Genomic DNA, 13,085 nt, shown 5'->3' on the forward strand with positions numbered 1-13,085 from the left:
CCTGGCACCTAGCACAGAGTAGCCCCGCCCCGACGCCGATGCAGCCAGGACAGTGCTTCTCGCAATTCCATCACTGTTTTCGATCTCACTGATTGCATGGTGATGCTTCTTAAAGCGCCCAAGCTGTGAGAGTATATCTTATCCCCTATTGGTCGATCAGCAATTTTCTCTCGTATACAACTGGCCGCTTTTTTAATGGCGTAAACCTCGGCTTGTAGAACATTACAGCCATCCGATAGCCTTAAAGATCGTCGGATGTCTAGTTCCTCTGAGAAGATGCCTATACCTGTACCTCCTGAAGTTGCGGAAGCATCTGTGTAGACTGCTTTCTCGTAAGTGTTTATTACTCGGTTGCTTTTCCATTCTTCTCTTGTCGAGATGCGAATCCTTATCTTTTTCTCCAAAATCATGTTTGGTGAGCATATAGTCCGTTTTCTGGTCTAGCAGATGTGGACTCGTGTTTACCATGAATTTCCCTATCACTGACAATATCCTCGAGTGACCGTAGTTGGTCTGGTTCAACAGATTGGATTCCCTTAATCTTACGGCACCCTTAGCAGCCAGATCCTTCACGAACCAGTCGATTGATTGCTATTGTAGTCTAGAATTACTTCTAGCGCAGCTTGCGCTGTGTTGTTTCTTGCCCCACTTGTACCTAGAGCTGCTCACATGTACAAATATGAATTGTATGATGCCATCTCGATACATGATATCTTCCCAATACCTTGCATCACTTTAGTCTAATCTAACTAAACAATTAAATGTATTTTTCTGTAAAAACTACTAGTACTAAAACTGAATCAATAAATTTAACTGGACATATGAGCACTAAATAAATATTTTACTTACAAATGAACTGCCATTAGATATTTTTGCTTTTAGCAACGAACTTGGCTGTTGAGTCCGGCAATAGTGCATCCGGCACTCCGGCTATTTGTAGCTCCTGTATATTCTAATCGCTTTATATAATCCTCAGATATTATGAAATGTGTTTTGATAGTTTCAGAGATATAATTAAATAAATAAAAAAAATTCTGCCTTTTTAAAAAAAAATATTGAAAGTACGAAAAGTGTCCCGAAATGAAAACTATACTATGCATTTACTATAGTTGATCTCTACTTACTTTCCTATAAATATCGTAGTGTTAGACCATACAAGGTGTTCAAAATTATATGTCAAACTTTCTAAAATGTCAAATAGTTTTTCTTCATTTTTTTAAATGGTATACGACCCTGTATATTATTCCTTTGTAAGGTGGAGAATTTAAAATTGAACATTTTTGTATTTAAAATATTTTGTTTTTTTTATAAGAATAGCATTATACAGGGCGGCGCATCTCATTCGCCTCGGTTGATTATACGGAAACGGAAAGATCTAGAAACAAAATATTTTAGGGATATATGTGGGGAGCAAACGTGCACAATTTAAAATTATTTTGAAATATACAGGGTGTTTCAGAACTAAGATTCATACCAAAGTTATATTTTTTTTTATGGAACACCTGGTATTTTATTTCATTTTTGGATTCTTGGGCCCAAAAAAAGGCATTTATTATAAGGGTTGAATGTGTTTAAAATCTTTAGTTTTTTAGATATTTAAAGATATTTAAATTTACATGCTGCAATATAATAGACTATCAACACCCTGTACATTACTTTTCATAATTAATTGCTGAGTTAAAAGGTAGAGAAATAAACTTTACTGAAAAATGGTATTGGTTCCTTAAGTTTATACAGGGCTTTCAAAAGTTGCGGATCTATTTTAAGGACATATTTTATATAAAAACTTTGTTATTTCAAATGTAACACCCTGTATTTTTTTAAATCAATCGGAGCAAATTCAAATGCTCTTTCAAACTATATTAGGGTTTCCTATATCTATCTAGCTCAGATTTTGAATAAAAAGCGATTTTTAAATAAAATTGTAATCAAGATAGTGTCGCCAAGGCAATTTTCTAGTGACAGTAACTATTTTCAAAGTCGACATTAGTTTATGGACATTATTATTTATAATTTATAACAGTTTACTTAAATTTACCTACAATATAAGTAAGAATTCATTATTTTATCAAGAAAAATAAAGCAGTATCTGCTGGCGGAACGAATAGAATATGTTACAAGTGATATTATTTTGTGAGGAAAATTGCTTCTTGGCCTCAAGGGCGTATGCTCAAAGATATCCAAATAGGCATCTTCCTGATAAGAGTTTCTTTGAAAAACTTCTTGTCCTATTTCGCCTGGTAGTGTGGTTTATAAAAACCTATTAGGCAGAAACCTGACGTTGGAAGTGAAGAAAATGAATTTGCCGTAATTGGCTCTTTTAATGAAAATCGATGTCAAGTCATCGTAAAATAATTCAAAAGCTACTTCTTCGTTTTTCTTGATAGAATAATAAATACATATTGAATAAATATTAATTATTAAACTGTTGTAAGTAAATTAAATAAAAATAAACTGGTATAAATTTAGATAAGTCCTTAAACTAATTTCTATTTTGAAAATAGCTACTAACTATCACTAGAAATATGCCATGACAACACTAGCCATCTTGATTACAATTTTATTGAAGAATCGCTTTTTATTCACAATCAGAGCCAGATAGGTATAGGAAACCCTATATTCCCTAACCCTATAGTTTGAAAATCTGCTTCGACTTATTTAAAAAAATACAAAGTGTTGCATTTGAAATAACGAACTTTTTATGTAAAATAAATATTTAAAATAGACTAGCAATTTTTGATACCCCTGTATACATTTAAGGAAGGAATAACATTTTCTGTAAAGTTTATATCTCTACCTTTAAATTAAGCACAAGAACTAATTCTGAAAAAAGTAATGTACAGGGTGTTAATAATCTATTCTATTGTAGCCTTATAATATACATATATTACATATACATATTTACCCTTATAATAAATACCTTTTTTTGGGCCCAAGAATCCAAAAGTGAAAAAAAAATATAAATGTTCCGTAAGAAAAAATACAACTTTGGTATGGATCTTAGGAAACATCCTGTACATTTCAAAATAATTTTAAATTGTGCACATTACTTCCCCACATATACCCATAAAATATTTTGTTTCTACATCTTTCCGTTTTCGTATAATCAATCGAGGCGAATGAGGTGCGCCATCCTGTATATTTATTCATAATACTATAAGAAAGAATACGCTAAGTAAAACAGGCTGAAAAATAAGGTTTTAGCTTGAGCTTTTTCGTTTCGAACCTGATGCTCGGCACTATTTTTTTACATAAAACATATAACTTTTTTAAAACATACATTTTTTTCCATAGCAACTGTTAAAATTGTCTTATATCTATCAAAAATAGTATATAAAATAGTACTTTAACCACAAGCGTAGATTAAATGATACTTTAACAGCGAGGATAGGTTAAAAACTTTATTTCTTCTCTCATGTTTTTTAACTGCTTCTATTTTTGAAAATGTTTGTATTCTTTTTCTTAAGTTATTCGAGATTTAAATGGAAGTAGTTGGATATGGCGTTTGTCGCCTCAGCCTGAATATCTGTTCGTAATTTACTTATTTCGTTTTGAGCCATTCCTGGCTCCATTTCAATCAGCAATCGACACGAAAGAGGATTACAAAATATTGAACTGACAACTAAAGAGACAGCTTTATTTATTTGTCAAATTACATAGAAACCAACGCCAACCCAGCACAATATTTTTTCTACTCGTAATAAATTCCTTCGAAATAATAATTTCTGAATATTTTTTAAAACGTAACTCGCTATGGAAAAAAATATTGTTTTATACACGACGACAAAATTGCATTATCGTCTCAAGAAATTAATTCACTCACGATTTCATCCCTCGTGAATTAATCTTTTCGATGGACGATAAACCATTTTATCGTCTTGTATAAAAAATAACTATTAATAGGTACCACAATTAATACACCTAATTGTTTATTAAATATTTATTTTCTGCTAATAAGGACTGTCTTCACTGTTTTGTTACAAAATTAAGTTAGCAATACAAAATCTCCATTAAAATATTTCTCCGGCAACTGAAAACTGCTTGCAACAAAACGAGAACACTTTTTACAATAAATTTATTTTGGCCTTCTGGTGAATGCATTTGAAAGCATTGAACGCCTGAACTTTGGGATCTTTATCGGCTAAGACGCATTCGTCGATGAGCTTCTTCGCTTGTTCTGCGTTTCCTTTAAGGGCTTCTTTGAGCTTCTTCTCAATCACGCTTTTCTGCAGTTGACCAGTTTCATTTTGGAATCCTATTTTCTTGGTGATGCAGAGAATGTGATCTTTCAGTTGAGCATCGTTGGCGAAGTTGCCAGCTCGTGCTTGCTGAAGAACATTCTGGTCGACTTTACTTTGCTCTACGCATTGTTTGTAGTGTTGGGCTAAGAGTTCCTTTTGTTTATCAGTCTGGCCATTGACCTAAAGAACAAAACAAATATTTACATAAATATCAATAAAAGAAAACAACTGAAATTTAAAAGATGTAGAAATTATATTAAGCACAATAACAATAAAAGTTGCTTTAATAATATATGACACACCATGTAGGAAAATAGGTCTGTCGAGAAATTATCAATTCTCGAGACAATAATTAAACCTTGCCTCCAAGATTTATATATTTTATATATTTAGTCACTTTTTGGGGGTGGTATTCTTGTTGGGGGCCGTATTCTTGTGAGTCCATTTATTCGTATTAAACTTGCGAGCTTAACAGAAGAATAGGACTCACTTGGGCCGCCTATGGACGATTGAAATATATTTTCAAATGGACACTTCGGATATGTTTGAAGAGAAAGGTATTCAATGAATGCGTACTACCTGTTCTGACGTATGGTGCGCAAAGAGCAATGGAAAGATCAATTTTGGGGCTATCTTTGAGAGACAAAGTACCCAATATCGAAGTACGGGGAGGGGGGGAGACAGAACAAATGTCATGGATGCTATAGAGAAAATACCTACTTTGAAATGGAATAGTGCATGGTACATTGGTACAAGGCTAAACGATGACCGATGGACCAGGAAAATAATAGAATGGAGACCAAGACACGAATCATTCGGAACAGAGGCCGTCCTCCAACCAGATGGTATGACGACTTAAGGCGTATCCACAGTAATTGGATGCAAATAGCTCAAGATAGGGAGTTTTGGAAGCAAACGAGGAAGGCTTACGTCCAGCAGTGGACTTTAGTGGCTGATGGTTGATGATGGTGATGATGATGATATTTGGTGTGGATTTTAACGTGTAAGACAGTGATAGAGACAGCTTAATGAAAAATCGGATTTATTAAAAAGAGAAAAATGTTAGGTTCGTACATTTCTTATATGCGCTATCGCCGGATTTTGCATCTAAATTAAAAAAAAAGCGCCCAAGTAGGCATTTACGAAAAATGTTACATTTAGTGTTGGATCTTTAATTTTCACAATTAATTACTCATTTTACTACACAGTGAGCAAAGTCTAGTCACATTTAGTCACATTAGGGAACAGTTACATATCTGAGTTTTATTCATTTTTATGAGGCAAAAGAAGGGCTTTGTAACGTAACAACGACGTCACCTAGGACACATTTCCCGTAAAAGAATAAAATGCTCACTGGGTACGCTCTATAGAGTTGTATACTCTGACAACAACTACAACTATTTTAGACAGAATGTAAGTACTTACAAAATAAAAAGAGTACACAGTGAGAGTAGTGAGGGAAACAAGTGAGTAAAATGGGTGTGAGTTGGAGGAATAATAGAAGTAAAATTGCTTATTCTTTATTCTTTTACATTGCTTATTTTTTTAACGTAGGTTTCCTACCAGAACTTAAAGAAATTGTGTAGAAATATAGAAGCAACAAAAATAAGAGTAAACAGAGAGAGTACGAGTAGTGAGGGAAACAAGTGAGTGAAATGGGGTACGGTTAGTAAAATAACAGAAGTTTTATTGCATTTTAACATGTCATATTAATTTATATGTAATATACCAGTCGTTTATAGCAGCTCAATATTAAATTATTAAACGGTGCAGAAACGTGAAAATGGCACATACCGGGTGCGTCTTAAAAGTGGCTCACCCCTATACCTTTTCTATTTTTTTTCAGATAAAAAAACGAGATTTGGTATAATTGTGTAAGACATAAATTATAATTTGTTGACGTATTCAATTGTTTTTTGCCAGTTCCTATTTCACCCGAAACTACTACAACTTTTGATTTTTAAATGGCAGCCTTGGTTGTTTTTACTTTATTTGATATAAAGCGACACTCTGAATAGAATAACATATCGTAAATATGTCAACTTTTGTTTTTTTTTGTCAATTTTCTCATATGGTTTATTTAAAATTGTAACATGCGGTTCATATAACAATTTTTTTGTGGTACCAAATTATCCGTAGAAAAAATGAGTTTTCTAAATATGCTAATGGGCCACCCTCTTTCCATTTGAAAAAAACGGAGATATGATTAAAAATACGACTTGGGTAATTGGGCCTCTGTTAACCGGCCAAGACAAGGTACGAAAGACATTAGACGATCAAATATATTTTTCCAAGGCACCTTGATTAAAAATCAGTGTTTTTAACACAGACATGGCACTCTAGATTGAAATTTAATATACAACTTTTTTTAAGCGAGAATATCAAAATGTATGATATGTCATAAGTAAAAAAATACGGGTGTCATTTAAAAATCAAAAGTTGTACTTAGTCATTTACGGTGAAACAGGAAGTGACCCAAAAAACCTGAGTACGTCAATCATTCCTCAATTTATGTCATATACTAACATACCAAATCTTGTTTTTTTTTATCTGAATAAATATAAAAGTTATAGGGGCAAGCTCGGGGGCAAGCCACTTTTGAGACGCACCCGGTATATTAAAATATAGGTCTCTTTTATATCACTCTTAATTATATATCGCAATATTGTAAATTACTCTTGACGTTATCGCAAAACTACTTATATGAATATTTTATTTATTCATAGTAGGTGTCATTAAAAATTAAATTGATGCGTAAGTACAAACAATAAATTATAATATCTATGAAAGTCCCATCAACATGTATTGACTGAAACATTTCTAAAGTGATTTTGCAGCACATAGTAAACAAATTGTTTGAAATAACTATTTCAAATACTGTATCATGAAAGGCAATTGAATATACAGTCAATTTTAGTACAAAAACTGACATATTTTACATTACGTTGGAAGATATAGAGGTGAACCAAGTAATTTCCATATAATACCCCTTAACTGACCGGTAATATTATTTCTATATACCTTACCATCGAAAAAAATGGCGTCAAAACGGCTGGAGAATGACAATCGATAATAATTTTGGCGAGGTCTACCCTAGACGTCATTACCTGGCCCTGGCTCTTCTTTATTTTTTAACGGCGCTTACTGCCAGTTGGCCTTACGAAGATTGTAATTCATTTTTATATTGAGCAAAAATGATTTTTAAATGGTATAGATTAAAATTTGGGAAAATATAATTTTTTGAAAAAAGAGATTTGTGTGTCTGCGAACGTTAGATCCTTTTTTAATCTATCTATAATTAGCGTTAATTTTTGACGAACTTCTATATCAATTTTTAGTAAATGACGTCTGGCGCTATTTTTTTCATATCGGTCCTTAATTGTACAGGGTGAGTCTTAAATAAGTGCAAATATTTTCAGGACTGGTAGATGTCAATAAAAGAAACATATTTTCTCTTTACCGTTTTTCAAACCAAATTAACCGAGTTATTTTACCTTGAAAATTTCCAAAAAATGTTTTTTTGCTTAAATTTTGAGAACCGCTGAATTTATCTGGTTTTTCTCTTTTGTAAATGGTTGCCATATTATCAACAAATTATGTTTTTAACCAAAAGCTATAAAAATTTCAAAAATTTTTCTTCAAAAAAATCCTAATTAAAAAGAAAATTGCGGATAAACCTCATAATTGTGTTTCTGTGCTCGAAATTTACTAGGTACCTACCCCTAAAAATATTTGCACTTATTTAAGACCCACCCTATAAAATTTAGATACATTTATGGAATTTGAATACCTATAGATTTGGTTCACCTACATGTAGACTTCGTTCACGAAAAAATGCCTTATTTTTTCAAATATCAGAAAAGCACTAAATGATATGTACCTATGTGCTCTATTTATTTACACAATATACAAAAAACTATTAATTTATATTACTAAAAGTATTATATAATTAGTTTTTCTTAAAATAAATATAAATACTTTGTTTATAAATTAACTCTATTTATTGGCTTTTTTTGATTAATTATTAACGATGTTCTAATATATAATTTAGAAATAAGTGAATTTGTTTACATCTAAAATACATACATAAAAGTTGTTTTATTTGCTAACTTCGGAATTTTAAAAGTTGTATTTTCAAACCTGTATTACTGTATACAGGGTCAGTTTTCTACGTTGTTCTCTATGGTTATCTCGGAAACTACTGAAACTATAGAGTCAGCAAATTGGGAAAGACTTGGAGTTTTGTGAGGTGAAATATATGCCTCATATGGGTTTTTGATGACTTGAATTTTATGGCTTATAGATATTTCGAAAAAAAATTCGGCTTTTTTACAAATGCTCCCTAATTCCATTAAAATCAATTTTAGACAAAAAGTTATGAGATAAAAGTTGTAGATACACATTCTTAATGATATTGTTCTCTTTTTTTTCCTAAAACATGTCATTATATGTATGGTTATACCGCAAAAAATCTAAAGGGGATAGGTCAGGAATGGGTCAGGTGACCGAGGAGGCCCATGCAATTATTAGTCTACTTCTCGATATCCGTCAGTTTGTATAATTATGATATAAATAATTTTTAACATTTGTTTCATTTTGAGCATTATGAGCAATTCAGGGGCGTCATAAAGTCTTGTTAGCACTACACTATTGATGCGCGAATCTCTAATTTTAACTTTTGTAACATGTTTGTTTGACAGGTCAAAATAGCAGGCCTTAGAAAAAAAACGTAAAATCTTATTAAGGATGCGATTATCTACAACTTTTATCTGAAGACTTTCTGTATAAAATAGATTTTAAAATAGCCGAATATCTAGTAGGAATATCTAGTCTCTTATGTTTGTCCTCAGAAAACTGCAATTCTTTCCCAATTTAACAGACTCTCTAGCTGTAGTAGTTTCCGAGATACCCATAGGGAACGTCGTAGAAAACTATTTATAATGTTTTAATAATATTGATAGAAAACCTACTAAATTTCCAATATAGTCATGTATGATATTATTAAAAACAGAATTAAAGTCCACTTACAAAAAAAAAACAGAAAAGTTACTCTCCTAGAATAGGTAATTATTATTCAAAATTTAAATAAGGAATTCCTAGCGTTCAAAATAACAAGAAATTATTTGAGTGTTGTATCACGAAAATTTCCAAATATTTTGGTTCGCTTAGTAATTTTAACACTGGATTAAATAAAAATAAGTTTGAAAGTTGAAAAAAAGTTCAATGTTGCTTATATTTTATAATACTATATTGTACTAATATTAAAATAATGAAATTTAAATACTCTGATGTCACTTTATAGGGCTTTGACAGCTTCTGATTCTGTAAGATATACGTATTATTTTATCATGCATTATTTTTGTACTGTGACTCTTAAATAAGTGCAAATATTTTCAGAGCTGATAGATATCGATAAAAAAAACATACTTTCTCTTTACCATTTTTCAAATAAGTCCAAAATAACCGAGTTATTTTATTTTGAAAATTTCCAAGAAAAATTATTTTTTGCTGAACTTTTGAGAATCACTGGATCTTTTCTGGGTGTTCTTCCTTGTAAATTTAATATGTTATCATAATATCAAGAAATTACGGTTTTTAACTAAAAACTAAAAAAAAATCCAAAATTTTTTTTCATTTTTTTTTCAAATTTTCGTGATTCTGAGGTCGGAATATACTGCCTGAAAAATTTGCACTTATTTAAGACTCACCCTGTATAACAGTCTTCTTTGTTAAAATTACTGCAATTTTAAATTTGTATTGAGTTAGTACTGCACAAAAATTGAAAACACTTAATATGTATTTTGTTGGGTAGGTCAGTTCATGCTACAGATAAACTAAAATTTCGTTCAGATAGGTTACTACAACACTAGATTTTAAATGGATCCAAGTTATAGAAAAATATACTAAAGACAAATAAATAAATATTTATTGTTAAAAGTTTGTCACCCTTGGTATTTTGAAAAAAAAAATACGGATTATAATAACAAAAATAACTATCAAAATTATTTGAACTTTTTTTATAAATAAATATAAAGCTTTAAATTCGTATGATATATGGAGAATTAGCAAGTAGCTTACCTGGACAAGAGCTACCATCAAAGCAATAGCTACAAATACTTTCATGTTGACTTCAAAGTTAGGACGGGTTACCACAAAAATTCACTGTGCGGTTCGCAGATTCTTCTTTTGTATATATACATTCACCTTAATTAAATGATTGCTTTATTCTGCATCTGTGAGGGACGTAAACAAATTAAAGTAATGATTGAATTAGTCCTATGACACCAATTTATAACAAGATCTAACCGTCCCTCTCAATAAATACACCGACATATACAAATCAGGTCCAATTGAAATTAATATCGAAAGTTTTCCTTTTCAACTCACCATTTAAATACAACTAACAAGGGCGACGATGATACCAGTTTCAATAGGTGCAAACAGGTTTCGTTATTGCTTGCAATTAGTCAAGTAATTGTGAAACGGTAGAGAGAACTTGGAATACATAGTGTCCAGAATGGGTTTTGTATGTTTGATAGTGTGCAAAAGTTTTCAAATACTGTTTTTTCTTATCGTAAGTTCGTATAAATATATGTCCTAAAAAAATATATGTCCTAATATATGTCGTCGCTTCGTTTCAGAGATACAGGATGTAAAAGAGTTTAATTTTTATTTCGTTTTTTTCAAAATAATTTCTACTATAGCTGATATTTGGATAAAACTTGGTGTGCGTGAAATTTGATTTTGATATTATATGACTCCCATATGTAAGAGGCGCCACCAACCTGGTGTTTTACTCTTTTCAAGAGTAATAACTCTTCGTCCATACCTGTGTAAACCTACTGAGAAAATACATTTATGTAATTTTCTACGTAAGAAGGGTATCGAGGGTTTAAAATCGTTACGAAAAACCATTCTAAAGATATTTATAATGAAAATAGTCAATATATGTCATTATTGACAAAAAATAAACATGTTGAGTAGATCGTTATTTGACTGAAGCGATAAATTTGGAAACCCATCATTTTTTTTAAATTAATCATAATTTTTTCTTGGGAAATATAATGATAAAACAGTTTTTGTTGAACCTTTGGCACAAAAACATTTCATTTTTTTTACACATTTCATTTCAATTTATTATTTCAGTCTAATAAATATCTAGTCTCTCTCTCTCTCAACATGTTAATTTAAATCAATGACATGTATTGAATTATTTCGATTTCAAATATCTTGTGAACCATAACACTCTACCTGTTTTTTTTTACATAAAATAACTCGATTACATTTTTTTCACAATATTTTGAAGTAATCACTTGCCAATCAAATTTTAAATATATTAATTTCCTGCTACAGTGCTAACAGTGCTACTCGTTCCAATTGTACCAACTTATTTCTTTCTAAAATAAAATAAACTACTTTGAAGTTAAAATGACAGACACATCTATCACTGTCAAGGACCTTGTCGTTGGACAGACTTAAGGCAGGTGGCCACTGCGAGAGTAACTAAACTAAGCTAAGAATATGAAAACAAACGGTAACTAACTGGGACTCCACTGGGAACGATTTTCGCTCAGTAGTCAGCTAAGTTTTCGTATTGTATCTCTGCTATCATAGAACTAATCGCTGCGAAAAATTCTCTGGAACCTGTCACGAACTAAAACCAGCGAAACTAAACTACGATTCGCATCTTCGTTCATATAATTTCGTTTTGTTTCGCTCAAGTAGCCGCTGACGCATTAAAAAGTATGGAAGCTGATTTTTACAAATCTTATCTTCGCTTAGTTTAGTTTCGCTCGCAGTGGCCGCCTACCTTTATAGTTGCGATAATACTTTACGATGCCTTACTTTGAACACCTCTTTTGGTTCCAAAATCTGTTTTCATACAAGAAACAATATTTTTTTCAAGTGAACTCGATTTCTATTAATAGTAAAAAAAAATTGACCACGGATAGCGCAGTAATCAAAATAATTAGATTTTCTCTTAGAATACAATAATAGATTATGAAGTCGTTATAAATAGCCTAAATAGGGTATAAACTCGGGTATAAATATAATTTTGCTAAAAATTGAACTAGGAGTCTTATATAAATTAAAGAATAAATCTATATATATTTTACTACACATTATCTAAATTTAATTTTACAATAATTAGTACATAATGTAAACAAACAAAATATTAATCCTATAAAAAGTACATTATTATAATTAAGAAAAGTTGTGGTAATTACATCGAATATATTATTTTTATATAATGTCCTTCAATTAATCGATTAGGATGGCCACAAAAAATGATTTACTATTAACAATGTTTATAATAAATCTGTGCCATAAATAATGAAACATAAATTTAATTAAATATCAATAAAATTACTTTATTAGTGTGCGTTTCAATTATATGCTTAATAGATTCACTTTAAGCAAAATTATAACGGAAGAAATACTTCTTATATTAAATTTATTATGGAAATACTTATGTTTCTAAAGTATGTAATATATAAGGTATAAAGTGGTAAGACAGCACACTCTGATTATTCTAAACAATTTGTTGCCTTTTAGACGTTCATTACTTTATATTTATGTTATTATACGATTAAACACCGAAATGGAGTTAATATCAGTTAACGTCGACACTAACACGTTAATGTTTGGGTAAGGTTTTGTTTTTGGTTTTTTTGTTTTATGATATTCTCGAGTTTAATCAGTTAATATTGAGATTATTTAATGTGGGACCTTAACCGAATTATTTTAAAGTAATTAGATATCGTACTTACTAACTTCTAAAGGCGAGTAAAAGAAAAATATACAAAACATATTAATAAATTATTTATTAAATAAGTACATAAA

The 13,085-nt window shown here is 30.7% G+C and overlaps 2 protein-coding genes across 2 annotated transcripts in view; one reads left to right on the forward strand and one right to left on the reverse strand.

Moving 5' to 3' along the window:
* Window positions 1-13,085, forward strand: part of LOC115889083 (B1 protein-like) — a 290,836-nt gene that overhangs the window by 227,073 nt on the left and 50,678 nt on the right. The gene's annotated exons all lie outside the window — the stretch shown is intronic.
* LOC115889053 lies at window positions 3,926-10,571 on the reverse strand. Its single transcript, XM_030908972.1, has 2 exons — window positions 10,320-10,571; window positions 3,926-4,421 (listed from the first exon to the last, which is right to left on the reverse strand). Exons 1-2 carry the CDS (start codon window positions 10,362-10,364, stop codon window positions 4,065-4,067), a joined length of 402 nt encoding a protein of 133 aa, XP_030764832.1. The 5' UTR covers window positions 10,365-10,571; the 3' UTR covers window positions 3,926-4,064.

The sequence above is a fragment of the Sitophilus oryzae genome, unplaced genomic scaffold (assembly GCF_002938485.1).
Source record: "Sitophilus oryzae breed Bouriz unplaced genomic scaffold, Soryzae_2.0 scaffold_810_pilon_pilon, whole genome shotgun sequence".
In the NCBI taxonomy this organism is placed as follows: domain Eukaryota; kingdom Metazoa; phylum Arthropoda; class Insecta; order Coleoptera; family Curculionidae; genus Sitophilus; species Sitophilus oryzae.

Excerpts from the sequence above, each read along its gene's own strand:
- LOC115889053 (XM_030908972.1), bottom strand. The coding sequence starts at position 10,364 with ATGAAAGTATTTGTAGCTATTGCTTTGATGGTAGCTCTTGTCCAG. Across the intron at positions 4,422-10,319 it reads TGATGGTAGCTCTTGTCCAG|GTCAATGGCCAGACTGATAA; the intron begins GTAAGCTACTTG and ends TTTGTTCTTTAG.